The sequence below is a fragment of the Zonotrichia albicollis genome, unplaced genomic scaffold (genome assembly GCF_047830755.1).
Source record: "Zonotrichia albicollis isolate bZonAlb1 unplaced genomic scaffold, bZonAlb1.hap1 Scaffold_86, whole genome shotgun sequence".
NCBI classification, from domain to species: Eukaryota; Metazoa; Chordata; class Aves; order Passeriformes; family Passerellidae; genus Zonotrichia; species Zonotrichia albicollis.
This window is the reverse complement of record NW_027428461.1, coordinates 1-27,818: the sequence shown is the minus strand read 5'-3', so window position 1 is coordinate 27,818 and position 27,818 is coordinate 1. Positions and strand designations below refer to the sequence as shown.

At 37.4% G+C, this 27,818-nt stretch overlaps 2 protein-coding genes across 5 annotated transcripts; one reads left to right on the top strand and one right to left on the bottom strand.

Annotated features, from left to right (window-relative positions):
• Nucleotides 1–924: 924 nt before the first annotated feature.
• LOC141728097 (kinetochore protein NDC80 homolog) lies at nt 925–18,475 on the bottom strand. 4 transcript variants are annotated; one of them, XM_074534431.1, is made up of 17 exons: nt 18,336–18,474; nt 16,393–16,616; nt 15,789–15,875; nt 14,912–15,035; nt 14,612–14,784; nt 13,310–13,412; nt 12,410–12,499; nt 11,043–11,136; nt 9,818–9,924; nt 8,862–9,006; nt 8,364–8,569; nt 7,024–7,176; nt 6,662–6,751; nt 5,753–5,845; nt 4,127–4,257; nt 3,654–3,756; nt 925–3,299 (listed from the first exon to the last, which is right to left on the bottom strand). In XM_074534431.1, the coding sequence occupies exons 2-17, from the start codon at nt 16,491–16,493 to the stop codon at nt 3,177–3,179; spliced, it is 1,923 nt and encodes a 640-aa protein (XP_074390532.1). In that variant the 5' UTR covers nt 16,494–16,616; nt 18,336–18,474; the 3' UTR covers nt 925–3,176. The 4 variants fall into 4 exon arrangements, with proteins under 4 accessions (XP_074390532.1, XP_074390533.1, XP_074390534.1 ...); XM_074534432.1 differs by having other exon boundaries at nt 18,240–18,391; XM_074534433.1 differs by lacking the exon at nt 18,336–18,474 and adding an exon at nt 17,771–18,113.
• On the top strand, nt 18,429–26,976 carry LOC141728098 (N(6)-adenine-specific methyltransferase METTL4-like). The gene is made up of 5 exons (XM_074534436.1): nt 18,429–18,567; nt 19,942–20,456; nt 21,163–21,225; nt 24,404–24,770; nt 26,879–26,976. The coding sequence occupies exons 2-5, from the start codon at nt 20,028–20,030 to the stop codon at nt 26,959–26,961; spliced, it is 942 nt and encodes a 313-aa protein (XP_074390537.1). The 5' UTR covers nt 18,429–18,567; nt 19,942–20,027; the 3' UTR covers nt 26,962–26,976.
• The last annotated feature ends 842 nt before the right edge of the window (nt 26,977–27,818 follow it).

Below are 27,818 nucleotides of genomic sequence, written 5' to 3'. Positions count from 1 at the left end.
AGAGCCGGCAAGCTATTGGAAATATTACAGAGCCACAGAGCACAAATTGTTACTCAGCTCAGAACTAAAGGCTTGCATAGGCATGCCGTGCTTTATTGTTGGCAAAATCAGTGAAGAGAATTGCAGAAGCCTCATATAAAACACTGCAAAGCTAAAGCCTGAGCAGGCACAGGTTGCAGCAGAGGAGGTTTCAATTGGCTATTAGGAAAATTTCTTCACAGCAGGAATTGTCAAGCATTGGAACAGGCTGCTCAAGGAAATGGTTGAATCACCAGCCCTGGAGGCATTTTTAAGTCATGAGGATGTGGCACTCAGAGACGTGGTTGAGTGGACTGGGCACTGTTAGATTAACAGCAGGGCTCAATGAAATTAGCAGCTCTTTCCAACCTGAATGAATCTACTTGACGCACTCAAGAAATACTCCAAAAAAAGAACTACCATGTTCTTGTTGGTGATGAGTTTCTGACAACAAAAAATGAAAAAAACAACTTCTGCCAGAGAAAAGAAGCTACAGACTTCCAGCATCAACTGTTATTTTTTATACCTAAATAATAATAATAAAGCAGATGCAAGAGTGGTCATGTAAAGGAAATACTTATGTGATATGAAGATAGCAAAAGGTTGGTTCATGAGATTAATGCTAAAAGGATACTACATGAATCATTGTCAAAGCAGCTTGGCCCTATGCTCCTAAGAATTTTTAAATAGCAATCTATTTTTAAAAAGGTTAAAGCAATTTTTATTCCTCTAAAACTTACATGAAGATGTTTCTGCATTTTATTTTTCCTCTACACAATGCATGTACAATAGCAAGGAGAGGCAGGGAGTTAGTACCTGCTGCTAAAATGATTATGTAGTTTGTCAAGGAAAGTCAGATGATTGGGATTTTATGTCATATTTCTACACTTGCAGTAAGGATCAGTCTTTTATACAAACAGGAATAAGAAATTTTATTGAGTGTAAGAATACAAAAATTGGCACATTAAACTGTACAAAAGGTATACTAGCACTAAATGAGGCAACTGGATCCATACAAGAGCCAACATTTACAAATTACTCATACTACTGAAATGTACAGGTGGTGTGGTACTTTCTCATTAAGACTTTATATTCCAATGAAGAAACAAAACCAAAAGCAGTAATTATGTTCTAGTGCCTACTGCCTAAATTTAGAAGCCATATTCCAGAACACAAATCAAAAACAACTGCCTGACTTTCAATATCACAGAGAAAACATGTTAAACGAGGATTAAAAAATTCCCTCAATTTTTAAATTATGAAGACATAGTACCAAGTAAACATTGCCTGATGTTGATCTGGTGGATTATAACACACAGCCCTACAGTATTTTACAGAACCTGGATCCAAATTTGAGGTAGTTCTAAAGGCAGTTTAGGTTAACTGACAGACCAATAACAAAAACACATTGTCAATGATACTAACGTTAATTTTTAGAAATTATTTGGACTACTTTAATTTCAGAATATTACATTGGCCAGTGCATTAAGCAAAGGCATCATGATTTTGATTTTGACCCATGTTCATTAGGGTTAATATAAAGCCCTTGGAAATGCCATTTATTTTGCTCTCATTTAATGAACTGACTGCTGCACATGGCAAGGAACCTACAGATGCTAAAAACACAAGGTCAGTTATAGAAGCAGAGATAAACAGGTATGGGGGAGTCAAGAGAGAGCATCGCCCCTAAATAAGCACATAGTTTAAAGGAATGTGGCTCTCATCAAAAGCTCAGTTTTGCTCCATTAGATTGCTACCTTGCTTTAGATAACAAAAATCTTAAAAGAGATCACAAAAGGAAAAAACATCTAAAGAGAAGGAACAGGGATGTAGTAAAGACTAGTTTGTTACAGAAAACAAAACGGAAGTCTGTAAAGATAAGAGAAAAGAGGACAACAAAAGAAAGCATAAAAACTTCCCAGCTATCAGAAGACTTTTCTAGCTGTCAAATTAGAATTCTGGAGTATAAAAAAGGAACAAAAAATTAGAAGCTTAAATAATGTCATCAATATTATATCTGAAACAAAATACTCTTACCAGGGCCAGAAGATTCACACATTATGTTAAGAACAACTGAGTTTTAAAGTCATTCTGCAAAAATAGCCTAGAATTAGACAATTCAATCTGTGTTTAGATAGTCTAACTCAAGTTTTGTTATATATCCTAGGGATCCGTGTTGCATTCAAATATTGTAGAATTAAGGAGCAGCTTTCTTTATTTAACAGCTGCTAAATGCCTTTAAATAACTGCAAAATTGTTTTTATCTTTGTATATTTAAATGTCTGATCTATAAAAACAACACTCAAATACTTCAATGCTTTTAATAGGAAATACCATCATAAACTATCCAAGATATGAATGCTGGGTTTTATTTATTTTTTAACACAAAATTATACACAGAATAGATAAAAACGTACTATTTTCACATACCATTGATCCACTTTCTTTAAAGTATTTGGACCAGAGCTGCCCATACACTAATTTTACTGTTACTTTCCTGAGGAAACATCAAAATCTGTCCAACCGGCCTAACAAGAAGAATACAGATATTTTAGACCATTTTGATGTATCTAACATGCACCAGACCTACAAGTGATTAGATATACAGCTAGAATTCATATGATGTCCTATTTAGAGCTTTCTCTGGTATATATATTCAAGAAGTTCAGTGAAGTTTCATCTGGGAGTATGAGCAGCTAAAGACAAAGCTTGGTTTTCAAACTACTGTGTTTCTTTTTCTAGATTATTTACAAGGCTACTATACAAGGACTAATCTTATCAAGAGAGGTTTTGATTTTTTACTCATGGAAGAGGTGTCTCTGTGCAGTTTCATAGGTAACTGAACAAGCAGGAGACAGACACTGACATTTAGTCTTGCTAGTAAAATAAGGCTTGGGGAAGGATGTGAACTGTCTGTGATGCGTGTGCCCTAAACACATAGATATGCTATTGAAAGTACAAAGTCTGAGCAAAGCATTTAAGAAAATGCAAATATATTGTTTAATTCTTAAATGTATTTGTGTCAACAAAACAAAATTTCTTTCTTCCACTTAAATCAGTTTCAGTGCTAAACACTGAAAGGTAAGTACCCATCCCTTTAGAAGGCCCCATATGAGAGCTTCAGAAATGCAACATTTTTATCTTCATCTTTCTAGTGATTAGACACTTTCAGCCTTCTTTTTATAACTGTCTAGGATGCTGGTCAAGTTTGACAATTGATCTTCAGGCATGAATTCTTCATCGTCTCTGTATATTCTCTCCTTCTGTTCATCAAGGTATTTCTAGAAAAGAGGTACAGAAAGCTTTATTAGCTCTGTCACAGTCTGTATTTTCCTGATTCTGCTAAAGCATTTTAAGCAGTCATTGCATAGGTTAACTGATTTCAGTTAAACACTTTCCTGAAAGACATCTATCAGAAGCAGGTTTAACCTGACAGGATATTACTGCTGAAACTTAACAATCAATTCTGATTATTTACACCAAAGATTTTGTCAGAAAATTTAACTAGAATCTACAGACTTAGTAGCAGCTAAATAACTGATACTTCCTTAGAAAGAGTAAGCTCTAATTTCCAAGTGCTTAACTGCAAAATGTCTCTAGAGAGATTTAATTCTGAATATCAAATTTTAGCTTACCACTATAGATTCTATATGAGTAGCAACTGTTTCTATAAGACGACTCAAGTTAGCATCAATTTTTCTCTTCTTTTCTGTTGTTGTTAGCAAAACGACTTGATATCTAAAAGGTAAAGATACTCAGAAGATCGTGTCCATAATTAGAGAATTCCTGACATTTAAAACAATCACTTCAAGTCTGATTTATCATCACGTTTAGCCATACTTTTTTTTCCATTAGTATTAATTTGAACCAAGTTACAATATATTAATACTCAAAGAAAAACCCTTATGCGGAAAACAGGAGTTCTGATACAGCAGACAAATATTTTAGCAAAATACTGTTGAGGAGAAACATCTTTCAGTTGTTAACTTGTGAAATTAACACACTGAGATGGATACCTGCTGAAACAACTTTATGTTACATTCAAGAAAATATCTTTATCCTTAAAAACCAAAATAAACAAGGCAGACATGGAAGTTAGGAGCCTTACTGTCTTTGGTGATCATGCAATTCATTTGTAGCTTCACTGAGCCCATCATAGACACCACTCTCAAGTAACTGTTTATGCTTTTTTAACGATTCCAGTTCATTTGCACATTTCTTGTCTTCTTCTTCTATCTCCTGTTGTCATAAGGAAGGAGAAGAAAAAAAAAAAATGGCCTCTCTCAGGTATAATTTGGTTCCTTTTTTCTTTCTACTACCTGATTGTATCCTAATACTTGAATTCAAAATTCACTCAAATAGTTCCAAGTTCAGAGCTGAAAAAAACCCCAAGGATATCCCTCCCAAACCTGAAGTTTCAGCTGTTTTCTGTATCATCCCCATCCCAGAATAAGCCTAACCATCTCTTTATTCCTTTAACCACATTTAAAGGCCTGTGTTGCAGCTACTTTCCCTTCAGAGTTAAAGCTCAAAAAGTGTTGTTTAGATAGTCTAAATAGCTTAGAAATGGCACATTATGAACAACTGTTTCTAGGTTAAAAATACAACCACATTTGAGTAAGAAAATAGCTTTTCTTTTTTGTCTGAAAGAGTACAATTCCAAATCATCTCTTCTAGAATGACACTGTTGATGCTATACAGTCCACAAAACCAAACAAAATTGACGTCAACTCAACATGCAATTTTGATAGATTACTGAAACATCATCCTTCAAAAATAATTTTAATACTTAAGACTTACAAACAGCATTTTAAAAATTAGAAGAGGAATTACATGACTAAGTGTCTGGTGGCAAGTGTGTATTTTATGAGCTTAACTTTAGAGAAAAGTATATGCAAAAGCACAGATCAAAAGCTAAATGTCCTGTGGTTTTGAAAAATAGAAACTAAATTAATTGCCTTTATATACCTATATATACACCTGCCTCAGCTGGTATTAGCAGTGAAATAGCCCTGTTTCATGGCTATAGCACAGGAGTTTGGATTTACAGGAGCATATGTGGTAAACATTGGCGTAGTTCAAAGAACATTTTTCTGCAGGGCACCACAGTCCCACTAAAGCAGTGTTGTCAGAGAAGTTGGGAGGTACCAAAATAGCCACTCAGTTAACAGAGAGGGTGGCTATGTTTTGTTGCTGAACTGCAAGTGGGGAAAAGAATAGGGACTGCTCCTGTGCTGGCAAAGGAAGCTAAAGGAAGTAACAGTTTGAGATCATTAAAACAATTTAACATGCTTTTGGTCAATGTTTTCCTTAGTTTTTACAGAAGCTGATTAAACATGTTTACTGAAAACTGTAAATGTATTTATTATATACAAATTGATTAGACAAGACAGGTTCTGTTAATCCTAAAATTTCCTTCAAGCACATGCCCGGAGACATCCTGAGGTCAGATGATTGTTGCTGCTTTTATTACTGGATGCAGGAATTTATGATTTACAGGATCTGCTACAGTATGATGCCAGATTCTCTTACAAGAAAGTGAAAATTGATTCAGTTAAGGTGGCAGTCAAATCACTTTTCTGAAAAGAATGAAAAAATCCTCTAAGAGGGAAGGAAGAAGGCAGAGGCAGAAGCCCAAACAAAAATGCAACCCAAAAATTTATCGATAAATACAAAAATTAAGGATAAGGGTATCGTTAAGGATAAGTTGTCATCAAGGTGTAAGAAGTTCTACCTTAAGCTTCTGCTGGTAAAGATCATCCAGCTTTTCAGCTTCTTCTGTCAGCATTTTCACACTGCGTTTCTTGTCCTCTAGCATTACATTCACCTAGGATGAAAACATAAACAAGGAAGTATGGTTCAAAAAGAATTCCAACATATAAATCCATGCCATCACAAACCACACCTGGTTAAACAGGTTAAACAATTAAACTAGGCTAGGCTGAGATGGCATTATCTTTCTTCATAGCAGCCTATGTTATGCTTTGTTTTGGATCAGGGGCTAAAACAGTGTTGGTAACACACCAAAGTTTTGGCTACTGCTGAATAGTGCTAACACAGCATTCCAAGGCTTTCTATGCTTCCCAGGGCCCCTCACTGAGTAGGGTAGGGATAGGCAAGAGACTGGGAAGGTGCATAGTGAGGCCAGCTGGCCAAGAGGACATTCCATACCACATAACACCATGCTCAGGTAGAAGGCAGAAGAACAAGGAAATAAAATTCTCCTTCTTTCAATCTGTCCCAAATCCAATCTGTCCCAAATCCAATAGTACTAAAAATCTTCATGATGACAATTTGTCGGTGATAGTAAGCCACACAATCAACTGGAATGGGTAACTTAGTAGAAACAAATACTTGCAATGGTTGTGGTCAAGTATATGTAAGCTGCATAAACTTTAATTCAGGGAATACACGATATTTCAACCAACAAAGACCTCAGTTCTTAGAAAAACTTTTAGGTTCCATTACAATAAAAGCAGTTTTCTCACAGTTTCTCCCCCTCTACTTGTCCTCAGAAAAACCCCAAGTAATTCAAGAAACCAACCCAACACATCACACTTTAACTATGCAAAAAGGTGAATGAAAGAGGCAGATAAGGTTTTAAGGTTGGTATCTTAGTGTTAATCTTCATTAACTAACTCACCTGTTCCAAAGTATCTTCCAGAGTAATTTTCCGTTGAGTGGCTTTACTAATTTCTTCCTCAGTCTCGTTGATGATCTCCATGAGGGGAACCTGTTATACGTATACAAGAAGATCGAACAAATGCAATTTTCTAATTTGAACCAAGATGCACCCCAATACATCTTTGCCTTTTATTTTTTTTAGGCTCCTGTACTTTCCAATACCAAATCTCTTTCACATACTACAATGTCATTATGGTGACTCATCAAACAAGCTTTTCAATGACATTTCATTGTGAGATTGAGAGACCTTCCCAGCATTCCTAAAGAAACACATTTTTTTTGTGAGTCGTATCTAAGGCCTTCAGTGTTGATTCTACTTACCTTGATCTGAGTTCTGTATTTGACTAGGCAATTTGGTCCTGAATCAGGATTGAACTGAATCTTAAAGTCGTGGCCTTTGGAATTCTCAGCACTTACGGGAATTAATTTCAGCTTTCGAGCCAGTTTATGATACTCTGCCAGTTGCATTTCAATCTGCTCAGAGGAGAAAAGGGCACAAATCATAGAAGAGATACAAGTGAAAAGCTGAGCAAGAAGTATTAATATAGTACTTTAAACAAGTTCCTGAGTTGCTCTCTGTAGCCATAATTCCTTGCTACCCCACAGTATTCAAGAGCTGTATGCAATGCCAGTACAGCAGTTTGCTGCATTAGGTACTGGTTTATGATTCTTTCAGAGTTTGCACACTGAGGTTTCTTAGTGTCTATGGCTGAGAACACTGAATGGTTTCACCTGTGGTTTTCTATATTCATCTGCCATAATTTTTCCTGCCTCAAGTTTTTGAGAATTAGCTGATAGGGAACTAAAAACGTGCTGGAAAATACTACTAAATAAATGATCAGTTATAAGGTCAATATGCCTTCTCTCATTAGTTTTGACAGGAAATGCTACACAGCCACACATCCTAACAACAAACTAACTTGAGCATGCCTTTAAACAAAGCTTATTAAATGCTTTAACTTCTAATTAATGAGTGCTATTAAATGCAAACGTTAAAGAACCCAGGGTTTTTTTTTTCCGGTTTTATATGCTTCATACTTGCACCTGAGGATTTAAGTTGATAAAAGTGCTTGATAAAGGGTGATCCTACCAAACATTTTTGAAATTTTTTATTTAGTTCTCCAATTGGCAAAGCAGAAAGCTTTTAAATCCCATCACTTACAGGACTATATCTTTTCATTCTGTTTGAAGGGATTGAACTTGGCCCTTGAAAGATGTTACAACTGCTACACAAAGAACTAATCAGGCCTAAATGCATGCAAAGCTATTGATTCAAATTCACTAGTTTTGCCTTACTTCCTTGCTCTGAAATATTAACATTAGCCTGCAATTTCTTGTGTTACCAAAGCAATGGCATGCTAATGTTATCAAAGCTCTTAATGCTACAGCAGTGCCAGCTGACCATGCTTCATATTCTAGACACATCTCTTACGATGCAGGAAAAAAGTACATTTTCATTAAGTGCAAAACAGAAAAAGGGAAAAAAGCGCAACATTTTTCAGAGGTACTGTAAACAGAGGCCATTCTTGTCAGTTTTGCTTGGTTAGATACACGTATGGTGGTGTTAGGTTATTTAGGAAAGAAATTATCAAGACTCCAATTTTAAGCTTGCATGATGAAAACTGGCAGCCACCTCTGAGTGTTGTGGGGTTTTCACATACCGCGTCTCTATTCCTAGCATATTTTATCTCTTCATTCCACATCTGATCTCGTTCTGCTTGCAGCTCCTTATTCAGCTTGTTAATGGTTTGCTGCAGCTCATTTCTCTTGTGATTTATTCTCTCAATGTCTGCAGCTGAGTACTTCTGGTTATCTAAGATGTGCTGGAGCCGGGCATTCTCCTGCTTCATGGCTTCTACTTCTGCTCCTAAGTACATAAAACATTTGTGAAATGGACATAAAATACCAGCCTATATACATAAACCTCACCTCTGTATTGTATGAGTAAATGACAGTTATTACATAACATTACCATTTCATTACTCCAGTGTACAGAGAGTATTAGACAAAAAATAATTTTATTAGCAATCCATTCTGGAAAGTTTATTTGTAGCATCATGCTACTCCAAGTACCTTGCTCTGCTCTCAAGCTAAGAACTCCAATTATTTGAAGACTACTTCTAGCTTCACTGTCCTGACTGTGATCAAGTCCTCCTTACCTGCTGTCTCAACTTCATCATTAACACTTTTCAGGTTTTGATCAAGGATGGATATATGAGATTTCATATTAGCCAAATAAGCCTGGTATTTCTGGACGTCTGCTTGAAGGGACGATTTCACATTTCGTAGCGTTACTCTACGATCCTAGGAAATGGGTGAAAAGAACAACCACTCTTAGATAAATATAAAATAATGATTTCACTTTCCAGATAAGACAGTAGAGTAATTGATCAATATCAATAGCACAAATATAAAACTAAAGAACTTTAATAATTTTTTATCCCTGTGACAGCTAAGTCCAGTCAAGACACCTTTAAAATAACAGCAAAGAAGGCTGAAAAGATTCTTGCATTTCAGCATTATGTCTCTCATTTGCATCAGACAGTGCTTTAGACAATTCGTACTACAGGTAGTCCACAACTTAACTCTAATAATACATGGAGGGCAGATGAAACAGGGGCATGGAAAGCCAGGAATAAGCTCAGCAGATTTTGCACAGTTGGCACCAATTTCAATTTCCCACCTGCACAGCCACTAACCCATTTTTAAACTCAGGATTTATTAAAAGCAGAATCCAGCTTTTCAAGCAAAGTATTTTCCATACAATATATTTGTTACCACTGAATCCCATGCCTCATATTTGAATACCAACACACTTGAAAAAAATAAGGTTGAAATTTATATTAAAAAATTTGGTTCAAGTATTTTATTGATATTTCAGTCAATATAAGACCTTATTACCTGTAAATACCTGCACATTATCAAATAGTTACTGAAGATTCCACAGAAAAAAGCCTTGTTCTCTAATAGTATAGAGTCTGTAAAAGTCTGGCCTAATTAAAATCTCAAAGCACTGAAATTTTTTCCTTTGTTATGTATCATAAGTATCTTCATTCAGAAATTGTCGATATTATAAAATTCAACTCCACCATAAAAACAGACACAATTTACTAACCGGCTCACTTTCCTTTTCTTTTTCTAGTCTTGCAATCTCTTCTTGAAGTCTTTTGTTCTCAGCTTCTAAACTTTCCATCTGGAATGGATCTATATTAAATAAATCCTCTGTGGGAGAGCAGAAGAGAGAGTGGAGTTACAAATTTATCTCAATATCACCACCTATTTTGAGTATCTGAACTTGAGCTTCAGCACAGTAAATACCCATTATCTGGATAATTATTTTACACTAAAAAAATAACTAAAAACAACCAAGAAACTTACCAGAAAAACCTTTCATTAAAATGTAACCAGGCAAAAACCCCAGAACAAACAAGAAGAAAAATGGGTTTCTCAGTCTTTATGTCAGAAAGAGTTCTCATGTCAAAGTCACTCTCAAGAGGTAAGGGTTTCCAAACTCTCATACAGCCCACACCACAGGAGAGTATACAAGTCAGGACTACCTTGTGAAGCTAGAACAAATCAAACTTACTTAACAACCTCTTTCTTATCCATATACTTCCTTGCTTCTTGAGTCATCTTTTCCCTAACTTAATTTGGCTCTGCCAAAAAATGGGATGATTATTTTTTCCCAATATCCAGTAACAGTGTGGTATCTTGTTTCCTCTCCAACTGATGGCTCCATTTTGCAAAGGGCTCTAGGTCTGGCTTTTCATAGGAGAGCAAAGAAAGTAAGAAATGTTTTTCTTCCTTTTCTCACATTGTGTTTGTATTTCTGCAGGTGGTGAAATGAGTGAGTCAAAAAACCCTAATAATTTTCTACCTCCCTGAAGACAAACACAGGTGCATGCTGAATCACACACAGAATCCTCACAATAGAGTTTGGAACTCTTGCAGACTGCTTTCAGATCTTTCAAAAGCTGAACTTTCTTGTCAGCTGTGCATCCTCTGAAAATAATTTTCTTTTTTTTTAATTGTTAACTTTTCCAGACAGAAACAAGAGCCATCTGCATAGATGGAGTTCACATCTGAAGAATCATATACTGGTTTTCTGTGACAAAGACATTAAAAAAATCAGGTGACACAGCTACAGCTGATAGCAGATCATGATCTATCCATCCGTACTGCTAAAAATACACATAAAGAGAGCATTAAGTTGAAGTAACTGAAACATACTTAGGTATTTCAGACTCCCTTAGATCACTTTCACTCGTAAACTGAACAAACTGATGCTAGGAGAAAAGAAACCGGTAACACAATTGAATACTTAAAATTTGAAAACTTACTTAATTTTGACTGGACTTCAGCATCCAACTCTTCAAAGGTATCTCTCCCTTTCATGAAAAGATCATAGCACTTCACACAGTAGTCCATGAAAAGCTGAAAACAATTTAAAAATCTTTCATTTCAACAATTCCAAGACCTGTAAAATGTCTGGATAGGCTAAAGCTACTCAATCAGTTGAATTAAACAGACATCAAAAATATCTTTAATGCTTCGATTGTACTTTTGTAAAATTAAACTTTTTTCCTCCCTTTGAACATAGAATGTCAACAGATTATATATTCAGGCAGAAGGAGACAACTATAATTCACACTAAGAAAGGTCTGGAAATACTGTATTTTTAACAATTATATTTAACAAAGATTGTAGGTAGAATATTTAAGAATTGTTCATCTTGATGCATATGATTCTCTCAGGCTAGTTTATGGAAACTGCAGGTCTGTTTAACAGACCTTTTCTATAAATATGACCATTAAAATTCAGATCTGTAGATCTCAAAGTACTCTTATCTAGAATTAAAGAAAGGTTACCCAAAAAGAATTTGCTAGACACTAAGTCACAGATGCTTCAGAAGCATTTACACCAGCATTGTGAATTTTGTATCTATATATATATGCATAAGTGCCAATGTAGAAGAACGCATTTAGTTTAAAAGCATTGTTACTTGCCAACCATCATGTTGTAACCTTAGTCCAAAATTATGATTTTACTTGATTTTTTGCAATTTCTAATTAAGTGTTTTAGCTTATAATGCAACCCTCTCCAAACACCTGCTGTGATTTAACACCGAGTTAAATCTGAGTAGTACTAATAATCCATAATAAATTAAAAAGAAAGCAAACTGTTGGATTAAGAGCTCGAATTATACTGCCACCCTATTTTGTGGCTCAGAAATAAAACTTTACAACCAATTTTTACATAGTAAACTGAGTAGATATTGGCACAAGTCACTATATTTAGAATGAAGTCACGGTCTTTACACTGCACTGCAGTTAACCTCAGAAGTCTTGAGTGCTAAAGGAAAATACATCAGAAACTCTACTAAAACAATAAACAGCATAATGATGCCCTTTCTCTACAAAGGAGAACAGTATATACTTGTAGAATAAGGTGAATATAAAATAAAGAGAATATTTTGTTTAATACCCAGTCTACACCAATAGACTGATCATGATACCTGCTCAGGAAATAGTTGATCAGGTTTTTTATACAATACTACTCTACCTCCTAGAAAGCATTGTGAATATAAAAGGGAACAGAATCTATAAATACATGACCCAGCAATCTAAACTGTAATTAAATTGTGTTGTTACAGCACACTGCAAAATCCAGTTGAGCAATTCTGATTCTAATTTCCTTTTTATTATACCTTATTATGTACAATTCCATCATCTGTCTCTCCTCCCCAGCTCTGTCTGTCATCGAACGATGGTGCATTTTCCCTGATCGCATTGTACAGCTGAAAAGCAGAGGTGCACACAACAAAGAGCAAATATGAAGACATCCATTAGTTTCCATGCTAGTTTTCGTGAAAAGAAGCAGAGAACCACTGGATTAGGATTTCAGCAAGCAGGTTGGAATGAACCTGTGTTGAGTTGACTAAACACACAGGTAAAGAGGCGTGAACTAGACAGTCAACACTGCCAAATTGTCTTGTGTCTTTTGAGCAAAAAAGGACAGGGTTTTCCTGGGCGCTCAATTCAGCAGTGGTCAACTTCTGTCACAGATGCCAAATTTTGCTCAGTCCTGAGTTGGCAGCAACAACAGTTAGGACTACTAAAAAACCCAAACCAACCAAACAAAACCAAAATTAAGTAAAAAACACCCCACTCTAACTGAAAACTTGCCACTCTGTATCAGAATCACAGGACATTTGAACAATTTCAATTGAAAATTCCATCCTTAGATTTCAAATTTAGGAGAGAATGGCAGATGTCACAACATTTGCGCTGGAGATACACGTTCCATTCAGTGATTATACTCGATTAACTTCTCACGTTTATTGTATGTACAGATCAGCATTTTGCCACCTCCTCTTATACATTAATTTATCCAGTGCATACATGTAAAGAAAAAAACCTATCATAATATAACATGAAAAGCTCACTTTAAAAGTTACTAAAACATTAGGCCAAGGGTCAGCTCCCAGATGACTGCTAAGAACATATATGTTAAACAAAGAGATTTGTAGAAAATATGTACTAAATCTGTATTGAAACTAACATTCCAGCCTGGAAAGTGAAAATATTTATCTTAAGACAAACATTACCTTGACACAATCAATTAACCAAAACAAAGCTGCCACAATCTGAGGCCAGGTGTGTGGTGCTCCCACAGTGTACATGGAGCTTTTTGACAGAGCAAAGGGGTACCTGTACAGCCAAAGAAGATACATTTTTAATAGCTGTGGAAGACAGTGATGAAAACAAACCAGCACATTTTGAAAATACAGCAGCACATTTTTATATGTAGATGAACGCACAGAAGGAAGAGCAAACTCAATTCTACTATACTTCAAAGGAAATTAGTTGAGTTCTTACAGCACAATTTTATTCAATTATCATGGGTTTCTCATTTTGCAACTCATAGAATATCAAGGCTTAAAAGGGACCTGTAAGGATCTACAAATCCAACTCCCTGCTCCTCATAGGACTGCCTACAACTAAACCATATGATCAAGAGTGTCATCCAGACGCTCCTTGAACTCCCAAAACTTCAAGTGACTTGTCAGAATTAGTAATTTTATCCAGAATTACACCCTTGGTGCAGCAGAGTGTAATCCTTTTCAACATTTTAAGCTATATCAGCAGTTTCAAATGTTATAGATTAAAACAAAACTTTATTAAAATGCTGAGAAGTGTACAAAAAAGATTTGCACCTACATTTAAGGAGCCCTGGCACTCTGACACCATCATGGGTATACATTCCCTTTTTTTTTTTTTTTTAATGAGACTGAAAGTTCACAGTTATCAAGAGGCAGAGGATTTTCTTTCCAAGACAGTGTTGGGGCATTAATGATTTCAAACACTGAACAAATTCAGCAACAAACCACTCAGCTACTTAGTGTTTGTCGCCCCTCAACAGTAATTTTGTTATTTCCACATTCTGCTTTGAAAGCAGAATGAGAAAAATTGCAGGAAAACATATTTTAAACTAAATTAAATTTGTTTAAACTAAAATTAAATTGTCTTGATCCAAAATTCTGGAAATTTTAGTTCTTAGATTCTAACAAAATGAACAGAAAGGTCTGTAAAAGAAAATTGTGCCTTGTCCTCCAAAGTTCTATACAAATAATCAATTAAATTTTACATGACAATGCAAGATTCCCAGAGCTTATAGTTCTGTAAATTCAAATATAAAATGTATAGCAGATGCTGAAAATCAGAGAGTAAACCTAGAGTTAAATTAAACAAAAGTGAAACAAAGCAATCACAACATTTTACTTTTAGAGTCTCATCTGAATAAATAAACCTATCCATTCCCCCCAACTATCAATGCAGAATTCTTAGCTTTTAAATTTCTAGCCATAGCATATCTATTCAGCCCAGGAAACTAACAATAATCATTTTACCCAAGGTCTTTAAAAACTTTGGGAATTTCCTCTTCAAATTTTGAGTCAGGCAGTTCATAAGAAGGGCAGAGGAATTTGTAGATAAAGGTGAAGATCTTTAAAAAGTCCTGAACTGATGGAGATTGTAGTGATTTCACGGAAACATTGTGGGCATAAGCATTCTCAACAAGGAACTGTGCAAAAGAAACACGGAATACCAGTCACTAAATAAAATTTATAGTTGAAACCAAGGGAAATAACCATTTTGACTAGCACATTTTACACCTCATAACATACATGCAGAACAAGTTAATATGTTACCTCACAAAGCTTTTTGATACATTGTTGGATGAATGTCTTGTCATGAAGGGGCCTGGGATCCTTTATCTTTTCTGTCCCAAACACACCGTACTGGCTGCTGCGTGACCCTTCAGCCCCACTCACTCTAGGGACAGACAATAAATACAGGCCTTGTGACAATACATAGAAAGAAGAACTCTCCTCATGTTTAAGTCACAACAACTGCTAGCTTTGTTTTCTTTGCATTTGTTATAAAAAGTGATACTTGAAGTTTTCTCTTTGTTTAAGGTCATTGGAAAAACATCATCAACCTGGAAGTCACAATGCCATAAGTACAACAAAGATTACTGCATCCTAGATGAATACTTTCTTCATTTTATTGAAAGAAATAAACTTTTAGAGAGCAGAAAAATACCCCAAAGATGAAAAAAAATAAAGTTGGTGACTGTAAATAAACTCTAAAACTATTTAAGGAATATTTAAAAGGAATAACCTCTGCAACAATGGGGTACTACCAAGAAGATACCCATAACACAGAAAGTCATGAGCTAAGTAGAAAGATTATAGAGTTTTGGAAAGTTTGTATCAGAGAGAGGAAACTAATGCAGAGTATACTTCCAATGTCATTCTTCTTAAACAAGAAAATGTATTGAGATACTCTTAAGGTCTGCAGTGCACATCATTCCCAAAAGAAAAAAAAAATAAAGCTCCCAAAGCAATTCCTACTCCACAGCATTATTGTTTAGTGATCAAGGACTGGAGGAAGGCAGACCTGAAGGTCAGCTTGCCTCAGATCCATTATTCTCTATAGTGAAAATCTGTCAAGAAAGAAAATTACCAAAATTAGAGGATCATTTTTGTTTTAATGTACAGTGCAGACAACAAAAGCTATCCATACCTGTTCCCAAAACAGCTGACTTTTCTTTCTGAAGCTCCAGATGTAGGTTTGTTCATGCTCAGCTTCCCAAAGGTGCTTCTGTCCTTCCTGAGGAGCACAAAAAGTTTCAAGTGACTACTTCTACCAATTCATACAAGAGCTATAGTAAGTAGCTCTTATAGTACTTGTATTATAGTACAAGACTGTAAATAAAATCTACAATATTTAAGGAATATTTAAAAGGAATAGACATAGGAATAGACCCCTGCATAGACCATACATAGCTCATACAAGAGTGATACAAACACTCATATATTCCTAAGCACCTTCATCCCCCAACATCTTAGAAAGGTTAACTGATGCATCCAGCTATCTCCTCAGAAACACGTAACAAAGTGTTACATTTGAAACATGACACAAGTACATGTGTCATGTTTCATACAGAAAGGAAGTATTTTTGCAAAACTGGAGCACATGTGCAAACACCCTTGGCTGTAGGGAGCCTTCTTCTCACTGTCTTATTTTTTTCCCCTCAGTTGCTACTCACACTCAAACACACTATAATAAATCTCTTCAGAATTAGTTTTATATACTTATTTTTAGCAACATCACTAGCCAGACTTACATCTGAGGTGTCTGAAGACCCATCTTGTTGGTGTCCTGCACTCTCAGTGCCATCATAGATTGTCGACTGCTGCTTCCAGCAATACTTGAGCTTCGCCTCATTGTGACTGCTGTAAACCACAATCCCTCAGTATTCCAGCAGTATCAGAAAATCCAGGACCTAAGGGTATTTTCTTTTCTAAATGCCACAATGATTTTCCAAAGACTCAGAATAAACAAGTAGACCTGTACATTGGACCAAAAAAAAAAAAAAAAAAAAGAAGAAAGAAAAAAAATTGTGTTAGAATCCTCAAATATATAAGAGCAGCCACAGCCCTTTAAATCAACCATTTTATTGATAAAAAGTGTTAGTGTTTCTTCCAAACCTACTGTTTTGTCTTTCTTTACATTTGGTCATTTCAGACCTACAGGTCCCAAAAGCAAAAGAGCTTGAGAAATTTTTCATTTCAGTCCACTGGGAAAAAGGCCACACTACCACGAGTACACCAGTACTGCTTACAGCGCTTCTGCTGTACATCAGCTCCTGAGCTTCTTGTCCTGAGCCCGCCCATTCCTCTGCAACTGATCTCCCAGTATTACAGCACAATAACTGGAAAACCTATTCTGAGATAATATTATGGCTCTCTTCAGAATATGCATGCAGCATATAAATCAAACTGGAATATTAAGACCATTATCCCCTGTGGCATTAAGGGGGAATTTGAAGTAAACAGAACTCACAAAACATTAAGTCACAAAAATTGCCTGCTTCTGCCCTCTAAAGACGTTCTACTTTATTTGTGAGATGGGCTTAAATGACTGAATTATAACTAATAAAAACTCCCTCTATTACAGATGTTACCAAAACACATTATTAATATAAACTGTTGCTTCATTTTGCTTCCAGTTCCACTGCTCACAAACCACAACAGAAGTTTAGCTCAAGCTCAATTCATAGGGCAGCATTTTTCACTGTGTCTGGGGAAGTAATCTGCATTATTCCATTACTTTAACTGGGACCAACCACAAAGAGAATGAATTTTCACAATCATAGCAAGCAATTAGCTTCTAGAATAACAGAATCAATTAGGTTGGAAAAGACCTGCAAGATCATCAAGTCCAACTTATGACCAAACACCACCTTGTAAGCTAGACCATGGCACTAAGTGATACATCCAGCCTTTTCTTATACAGCTCCAGGGACACTGACTACACCACCACGCTGGGCATGTGTGGTGGTTGTTTGAGCAAGCTTAACACACTCATTCACGACAGCAGTCCATTCCAGTGTGTAATCGCCTTTTCTGTGGAGGAATTCCTCCAACTGTCCCACCAAAGCCTGGTGCAGTTTGACACCGTGTCCTCTCGCTTATTGCCTGGGAGAAGAGGCCGACCCCCACCTGGCTACAGCCTGCTTTCAGGTGGTTCCAGAGTGATAAGGCTCCCCAGAGCCTCCTTTTCTCCAGGCTAAACACCCTCAGCTCCCACAGCCGCTCCTTAGGAGACTTGTGCTCCAGATCCTTCCCCAGCTCCGTTGCCCTTCTCTGGACACGCTCCAGCCCCTCAATGAATTGCGGGCCCAGACGTGGCCGCAGCGCTGGAGATGCGGCCTCACCAGTGCCGCGTACAGGGCTCTGTCACTGCCCTGGTGCTGCTGGCCACACAGCTGCTGACAAAAGGCAGGACTCTGAAAGAGCAGAGATTTAAGAGCAGATTGCCAGAGCCAACATGCCAGCAAGAAAAAAACCAAGAAAGCGTAGAGCGCGGCAAAGCCGGGCCCAGCTCCACCCGCTCGCCCTGAGAGCGCGTCTAAACCGCACCGAAGGCGACCGAGGGGACTCAGCGGCGAGCCCGCAGCCCGGGACTCACCGCCGCCGCACGGACACTTGTCCTAGGGGGGTGAGGGGGTGAAGGAGTGAGGGTGCTGCCACTGCCACTGCCCTCCGCTCCCCGCCCTGCCGTTACCGCCAGCGCCGCCGCCTCCTCGCAATTTCAAATCCGCCCGCCCGGACGTGGCCCAGGCGTCACACGGAACTGCGTCACGGCGGGGCCGCGAGCCGGGCAGCGCCGCGGGCGGGGACCAGGGGCGGGGGAAACGGAGCGGAGGAGGAGCGGGGGAAACCGAGAGGAGGAGGCTCCACCCCCGGAAAGGCTCGGGGAAGGGCCATGGCTGGACGGCGACCTGGATGTGCCCACGGTGAGTGTCTGCCAGGCGCTGCCGGCCACGGCGAGCCCCGGGTTTTTTTCAAGCCGCCGAGAGTTTTCCTAGGGAAGAGCCCGAGCTCTCGGTCCCTGTGTGCCCGCGGGGATGGGAGTCGGCACCCGGCCTCAGCAGCGCTGGGGCCGCGGCTGCCCCTGCCCTTGTGCCTGTGTTACTGCTCCCGGGTGCTGTCATAGTGATCTATGTCTCTATATGTATATATATGTATATTTGTGTGTGTGTAGATACGGTGTATGCACGTATATATAACTATAGTGTGTATATGTGCATATATGTGTGTGCTTATGTGTGTGAAAAATGCATATTTTATGATTGGCTTTTCGCAAATATTAAAATGAGTATTATATGTGTTATGTTAGAAAGTGATACTGTATTAATTTGCTTAAGTAGTGTGTTAAATGTAGTTTTAGGTTATAACAAAATGTTAAAATAGAAACTATGCTATGTAAGATTTTTTTTAAAGAAAGGACTTGCAGCGAGATAGCAGCCACAGGACACCTAAATCTTTCAGAGAAAGTTTCTCCTGATAAGAGAGCAATAAATTCTCTAACTTCTTCCCTCCTCACTCAGCCATGAAGATGCCAGTTAGGGTTGAGAGGAAGAAGTTGACGATGACCAGACAGAATCCTGTGTTTGAATGGAATTTATTCGTCATGTATGAGGTGTATGAATATGCAACAGGTTATTGTTTTTAGGAGTTAATCCTTCATTAATGGCTGTCCTTTTTCGGGCTTATGCTGCCCAGAAAGAGGTACCTGGACATCCGTAACTCTTTGTTTATATTGTCTCATATTGTCCTAATCTAAATTGTCCAAATAATTATTACTCTAATTATATTGCTATTTTTATAACCATTTTTATTACTATTAAACTTTTAAAATTTTAAAAGCAAGTGATTGGCATTTTTCACATGTGTGAATATATATATAGCATATGTGTGTATATATAGCATGTGCATATAAATAGTATATATGTAGTCTACATAGCGTGTGTGTAACATATATAGTAAAGACATGTAGTGTAAATGCATGTATATGTGGTGTATATGCAGTGTGTAGATATACACACATACCATATAGTGTTAGACTTAATTGGTGGGTCATAGGGCTGTTTTCTGACTTGTTAAAAAGAGTAAGTGCATACCGTATAAAAGTATAAAAAAGTTGTGTAAAATTTAGCTGCTATAAAAATAGTAGTGGTATAGGGATGAACATAATGGGGAAAGCAGATGAAGTCAGGAGTTTCAACAGTGTGCCCTGTGTGGGCATGGAAATGTCTGTCAGAAGGTAGGTGCTAATTTATTAAACAGTGATAATTCTGTAAAGTGAATTCTTATAAAAATTCCCACAGGAGGAGGTTGCTCCAGGAAGAGCAAATGGTTGATGAAGGCCATGGTTTCAGGGAGCTGATTTTTCATCCTGAAAAGGGGACTTACGATGTCCGTGGTACATCGTCTGGCAGTGGGATGGCTTGTGGATCATCTCTCTTTCATCAACCAGTGTGGCTATGAGGTCTGTGACTCCTTTGCACACCCTGGTGATGTCACTCCCAGTACTTCTGCCACATCTACTGAAGACTGTCACAGTATTTCTACTTTTGCTGCCACCCCTTCATCAAGCAATGGTCCTTCTTACTGTCCTGGAAATGCTGTAGAAACAGAAGGTAAAAGAGCAAAAATGAGATACGTGTTTCGGGAGGAGTTCTTTGATATTTCTAAGCCCTATATAGCTGCAGCTCCTGAGGAGCAGCTGTGTCAGGGATGCCCTGAGGTGAGTCTGACAGAAATAAAGGCCAACAGCAACAGAGAGGAATACCAAGAAGGAGCAAAGAGTGACACTGGAGATTCTCTTGCCACTGCTAGGAAGGTATGTTATCTGTAACACAGTAAATTACAGTAATCCCTTGATAAATAATATACTACTAATATGGTTTTGCATACCTGAGTCTTTTTAGGTAGTGTAGAAGAGTGGGAACTTTTGAGAATATTCCTGTGTCCCTCATGTCAGTAATGTGCATTCTGTGTCTCATAAGCAGTGGATTGCTCCTGAAATCTCCTGACACTTGTTGTGGTCAGGTACACAGTCTGAAGCTGTGGTAGCTGTTGAGATTGTGCAGATTATCAAATTGGGAAGGACAGTATGAATTTACTTTCAGTGTTGTTTAGTACTGTTCCATACGGATAAAAGAAAATAAGAGTCACTTGTCTAAGCCAATAAATGTAATCATGAAGACATAGTTAATTTTTTTCTCTAATTGGTAAACTGCCCTTGGCAGCTGAAACTTTTAGTATGGGCCCGAAGGAGGCATGAGCACAAACTATGCACTAGGTGCCTTCAGATTCTAGTGCCATGAATAATTTAAAACAGTTTTAAGCCTATGTACCTTGTGAAAGCGTGCAGCAGGTTAGGTATTTTCAGATCTTTTTGCTTATTTGACTTGTGATAGAAAAACAGGAAACTTCCTTCTGCTTTTAGAGTTCATTTGTAATTCAGGTATTTTTGATGTGTTTTCCCCTTTTATTTCACTGTGGAATGATATGGATTTTGTTGTTGGTTTTTGCTAATTCTGCAGAAACATAGAAGGAAATGTGTGTTCAACCAAGGTGAACTGGATGCTTTGGAATACCATTCAAAGGTAAGTTGGAAAAATGTATATTTTACAAGTACCTGCTACCTGACTTTGGGCGTGTGCTGAGTGAAGGGCATGGTTGCAAACAAATTCTGGTTTTGTAGCTTGTTCCACTGGTGAAAAGAAGGAAAGGGAAAGGAAGGTCAGTCTCTCCAGTCCTCATTTGAATTTGTGCTTACAGCATGGATCTTCTATGTGGATACATGTGAACTTGCATCTGAGACATTAGAAAGACCTGGAAGCTGCATTCATATAGTAACTTGGACTGTTATAGACAACTGAATATTGTGTTGTGATGAGTTGAAGGTTAGGAATTGGCTGATTTGAAATTGGCATCGTAACCTGTTCTGAAGATAAGCTTTCAGTGTTTCAGGACACTGTGCTGGAGTTACTCAACACTTTGTGACCAAATGTGCTTCAAAATATCTTATTCTGCAATTGAAAAAAAAAAAAATCTTTCTCTGACATTTTATATTGTCCTACTAAAACATTATGAATGAATTTGAATTCAAGTCTGTATGCTTATGTCTGTTGTGTACTGGCGAAGATACAACTGAATTACACTGAAACATAGTAATGAATTGTAGAAATGCAATCTGTAGGTAATGTTTGATGTATTCTTACTGCTTTCCCAAATAGTAATGTGAACCTGAACTAGGAACTACACTTGCTTTCTTTCCTTTGACAAAAGTTTAATCATATTGGGCTTTTTGCTTAAATCTGTTCTGCCTGAACTACATTTAGATGACTATGCTTTTTTCTTTTATATAGCAACAGTCTTGTAGTAAACATGTGTGTGTGTAAACTTGCTTATACAGTGTAGAGGTCCTGTGATTATGTTTTTGAATAAGCTGTGCATGTGCAGAATCACCTTAAAGGAGAAAACTTTGAAGTTCAGCATCAACATGATTATGAAAACACAAAGGCTAAAAAATCATTCAACAATAGAAATAAGGAAAGAAATTAAAAAAAGAAGTTTGATTCCTTGGAGGTATGTGTAACTTTGGTGATATTTGGTGAATATGTGGAAGATACAGAGTTCGGAAAAATCAGTGACTCCAGTTAGCCTCTTGTATCATTCACAGATTAGAAAGTATTGGGTTTTTACTAAATTTGTGTTATTAAAGGTTATACCTCTGCAAGTTAAGGCAGATTATTTTGACACTTATTTATATCTGTAGACTCATCAAAAATAAATCCAAACAACCGCAATTTTTTGTTTTTGCAAGTGAATCTATGAATTTCAGCTGTTGAATCCATGTATGAATTTCAGTCAGTGTCAATATAGGGAAGAGTACAAAATACGCTAAACTCCTTCAGCAGCCATTTGTTAAATCTGCCTGCTTTGATTGCTTCATATTCAAGACTTTGTCCATCTGTAAATTAACACATGCATGTAAGAAGGTATAATTTCTGAAGATATGTTTATTAATTCTGTTGAAGCAATATGAGCTTTTTTTATCACAAACCTAGGTACTAAAAATTTATAACTCTGTACTGTCTGATATCTAGAGGTGGCGTTATTAAATTATGAAAAAAAATCTTTTTCTTCCTCTTCCACTAATCTGGGAATTGTAATAAAGTGCATTTTGTAAAGCCCTCTTGTAATCTTGAAGATTCTGTAATCAGAAGCTTTTGAAACCACAGTATAATGGCTTTTTACAGGGGCTTTAATAAAGCCCCTGTAACTGACAATGGACAAATGGATAAACCCACCTCACTGACAATCAAAACTCATAAAGGCTCCATGATTTGGAATAAAATGGGTCTCTAAATTTTGTGAAGCGGAGGTGCTGACTCCCCAGTAGGTGAATGACAGTGTAAATACATCCAAGACTTGTGTCATCCTGGACTGACTAACAGGCTATTTGAGATGTTTGCCACTTAGAAAAGTTGCAAAAATTGAGTTCTGATACTTTAATTTGATTTACTGATGGTACTTCTGTATGACTGTAAAATGCATAAACTGTTGTTTTATGAAGTGAATTGAAATGTGGAAAATTACTGATTTTTAGATCCCAGTATACATTTTAATTAAAAAGATGTTCATGGGCACAGTAACTTGAAATTAAATTAGAATTTTAAATTAAACTTCAGATAATTGCTTTGAAATTTGTGTTTGGTTGAAACAATGATATTCCACATCTGTTGTCTGAAATGTTTTATTCAGTAGTTTATCACTCTTTCTTTCTCCAGCATTCTAATTATTGTAACTTTACCAAAACATGAAAACCAACAACAGTGTGGTGTCCTGGTTTTGGCTGGGATAGAGTTAGTTTTCTGCTTGGTAGCTGGACAGCTAATGCACAGTTGATGGAGTTGGGAGTGCTGCAAATGAAAAATAAACCTAAGACTTCTAAAAAGCCCCAGAGTTAACATATTGAATGCTAAAGCTAGATCTGTTGCCCAAATGTCTGCACCCAGATGCAGCTGCTTTGTCCTTTCCAGCCTGGTCAGGATAGGTCGGAAAACATCAAATATTCTCATTTTGGGTTTAGCATGAGGGTAATGTTGACTGCAACAATTGAAACATTAGCGTGTTAAGCCGTGCTTACCCTGAGTCAAGGAGTTTTCAGTTTCCTGTGCTCTGCCAATGAGCAGGTGCACAAAGGAAGCTGGGAGGGAACACAGCCAGGACAGATGCCCCGAACTGGCCAGAGGGATATTCCATAGGATATAGGATATCGTGCTCACTATATAAACAATAGGAGTTGGCCAGGAGCCATGGATTTGCTACTTAGGGATGGGCTGGACATCAGTCAGTAGGTGTTCTTACTGTGCATCAGTTGTGTCTTTTGGGCATTACTTCTGTCTCACTCCCACTTTTCAATAATAAAAGTAATGATAATAATTTTTTAGTTTCAGTTTTTAAACTGATCTTACAGTAGCCCATGAGGTTTGCTTTTTTTCCTTGGATTCTTCTCCCCACCAGGGACTGGGAGGCATGTGGTGTAAGCAAATGGCTGTGTGGTACTTGGTTGCCAGCTGGGGTTAGACCAAGACGCCTTATTATAAAACCTTTGTAGCTTTTGAGCCAATGATCTCAGTAATTGGCAAGGATACTTTTCCCTGCCTGCAGATTGAAAATGTTTTGATTTCAGTTGTATTCCCTGGTCAAACAGACACTTGAAAGATCTTTTCTTTTTTCCTTTTTTTTTTTTTTTTTTTTTTTGTCACCATACAGGTCAGGAAGCTCATTTGGGAAGGGACTTTGGATTTAGTCCAAGAGGGACTCAAAAGTGGTTTTCTTCACCGTATGACTGCAAAACTCAGTTGCAGGAAGAATAATGTTCCTCAGCACATTGTCTGTGGGTTGGCTGAACTATGTGAAATGGCAAAGCAGTTTCCAGCTGTGAATGAAAGTGACCATCAAGCTGTATGTGTGCTAGAGGAGGAAACCTCCAGTGCAGAGCAGGACCTGCTTTCGTATGTTGTGGAAAACAGCTCAAACTGTGCAAAGATTATTGTGTTAATGGGGCAGAAATACTTGGTGCCACCAAGAAGCAGTTTCCTCTTATCTGATATTTCATGTTTACAGCCCCTGCTGAACTGTAAGTATCTTTAGGTGGTTTTCTCCTGCCCAAGAAGGGCAGTTAATGTCAAGATGACTCAGTGAACAGATTTTAGCTATAGCATTACGCTCATAGCAAATGCTGCTGCAGGCTTTCAAGGTGATATTTCTAACTTTGTGCAAATAGGTAAGGACTTTCAAAGGAATGTTGAAGGTTGGCTAGGAAATCATGTTATGAGGGAATTATTTGTCTCCAGGAGGCTCCTTTAAAAGTCTCAGCCAAAATGCAGCAGTTTGTGAGCGTGTTCTGAGCAGCTATCAGCTTAGAAGGCATGGAAACGTTGAATTGAGACTAGCTGTGCTGCTGGGTCCCTGTCCCACAGGATAAGCCTTTAGCATAGGTAGGTCCATGCTGCTGCTGAAGTGGTGATGCTGCTGTCTTGATTTTTAGCTAGATTAGTCCATGGCGGGGGGATGAGGTAGTGCACCATAAAGCTAGTGTTCACTTACAGACTCATCCTGTTCAGTGGCAGGGTCTTTTTAGATTGGAATAAACAGGTCGTGGAACAAAACCCAGTATCCCCCAGGGAGGGTAACAGTTTGAGAGGCTGTTGCACCCAGCTGGAAGGCAAGACCACCAGTAGCAAGCATGACTTGTCTTTTCAGCTTCTGTGTTTCACAGCTGAGGGTATTGGCTTATGTAAAAATCAGCAACAGGGAAATGAGGGGATTTTGGAATAATCAAGTTCTCTGTAAAAGTAGATCAAAAGCTATCCAAGGCACTATCCCCAGCCCTAAGCTGACAGCATGCATAAGTCTTCAGTGCCATTCCAGTAGCTTTCAAATTGACCTTCATTATTATTACTATTATTTTTGTCACTATCAGTCATAGCTAGGATTTACCAGACAGTCTTACAGGAAAGATGTTGCCTGTGAGCAAGAGCTGGGCATTACTGCTCTTCCCTCTAATCAGTAATTTTAGATTTTTTTTAATTGCACCTGAGAAGAGAGGAAGCATATGTAATTTAGATGCTATGATTTTTTAATTTTGTTTTTTATTGAGAAGATAATCAGGAAGTAGAATCTTGCTATCTAAATAATAATTTTGCATTTGAAGTCCAAAATCTAGCTAGGAAGCTGTTTTCATCTGTAGGAAAGAAAGAAGATTATTATCATTCTGCTACCACTCTCCACAGTGGAGCATATAAGATTCTCCAAAGAGTTACAGAGCAGTCCAAGAAATCTGAGCAAATGCTTTTGAAATAAGCAACAGTGAATGTTAACATAATGCCCTGACTGTAGACTTTTTTCCTGAGTAAATCTGCTGTCCATTTTAATTGTTATTTTTCATCTTCCCTTTCACCTGCCAAAATAGAAGTAATTCTTGCTGGTCAGTCCACTGTGAGGATAACACCTCCAGTGTTAAATGAATAATGTGTAGTAATCACATTTCATGAACATCAAATACTAAGCTGTTGTTCTTGCTGTCAGACTAAATGAAAGAACAAAGATGTTCTCTGGAGAATTAAAATTGGGGAGTTCTGTTTTTTTGTGCATGTGTTCTGTATCTTTTATCCTCCAGCTAAAGTAAACTCAGCTTCTCCCATGAAAACTCTATCGGTTCTTTTACTCTTCATTGATTCTCATTTCATACACTATCTGTCTCTCTTTACCTCCAGTAGTGCAAAACAGTTTTCTAGAGCTGGCTTGAAGCTCTGCATGTCTCTGTTGGCCTGATAAAAGATCAAACAGGACAGGAATCTTGCATTCAGGGCTGTAGCTTTTCACTCAGCTGGATGCCTTATTGCATAACTTCTGTTGGGAAACTTTGAAAAAATTTTACTTTTGAGACTTGCACTCTGCTATCCTTTCTTTCCCTGAAAGTCCTAAAGATACTCAAACTTTCTTAGAGGGATCTGACACAGACCACATAAAGTCTTTTCCTTAGGTAATCAGCCAAAAAATACTGAATTTTATGGATATGATTATCTGAATTAACACAAGCATGTCAAAAGTCTTTTAACTTCTTATTTGAAAAGAACAGAAGAAATTTGCAGTTTTGCTATATATCTGTTTTAACTCATAGATTTTTTTTAAAGCTACTTTACTGATTTTTCTTTTTTTTTTTTTTTTAATTTCACTTGCCAGACAAGAAAAAATATGATGTAATTGTGATTGATCCACCATGGGAGAACAAGTCTGTTAAAAGGAGTAACAGGTATGTTTTTTAGTAAAATCAACCAAATTTTGTCATCGTAGATTACAGAGGGTAATTAACATTTTAATATATTGATCCAATCCAGGACCACTGTGAGACTGTAGCTCAAACTTGTAAATATTTTCACACATGCTTACCTTCAAATCTATGGACTGCCTTAGGTATTTCACTGAAATGTGTTGGATACTTGGCATACAAGATATTTGCAAGAGTAGATCTTGAATTATCTAGCTGGTGAGAGAATGTTAGCTCTTTACAAAGAAAGTATGGATTCAGCTGTTCTGTACAGCCCAGATCATGCACATATTAGTTTGTAATTAATAAGGTTTCTTCAGTGGACATAAAGCTAGATAAATATGTAAGTATTTCCAGGACTGAAATCTTGCTAGGAAGTTGGAGTGCGTTTTTATTTAATTTGAGGTGTAACTTAAGCTTGAGTCTAATGTTTAGAAAAACATGATAATGCAGCAGTGAAATCTTCTAGTGCAATAGGAGCTCTGAGTACTGTAGTTTATGAAGTTATTAACTTAATTTTTTATGGGCTTCCTCCACTGCTGAGTAACATCATGTTTATGCTAGTGGAGTCCTCTTATTACCATGGAATTGTATCTCTTTGAAAGAAGGGTGGACAGGAAATATGGTCTTACAACTTTCTAGAATAAAGTTTGCCGTGGCTTTTGATCTTGTTATGAAGACATAACATTTGAAGATGTAGGGACGGATGTGTAGGCTGTCCTTTGAAAGCCCTTCAGAAACCTCTCTAAACTCTCATTCAAATGAGACATTTCTCATTCAGAAGTGTCTTTCTTGAGTATATAAGGTACTCAGAGAATAATTGTAGTTATGAGCATAAGTTAGTCACCAAGATCC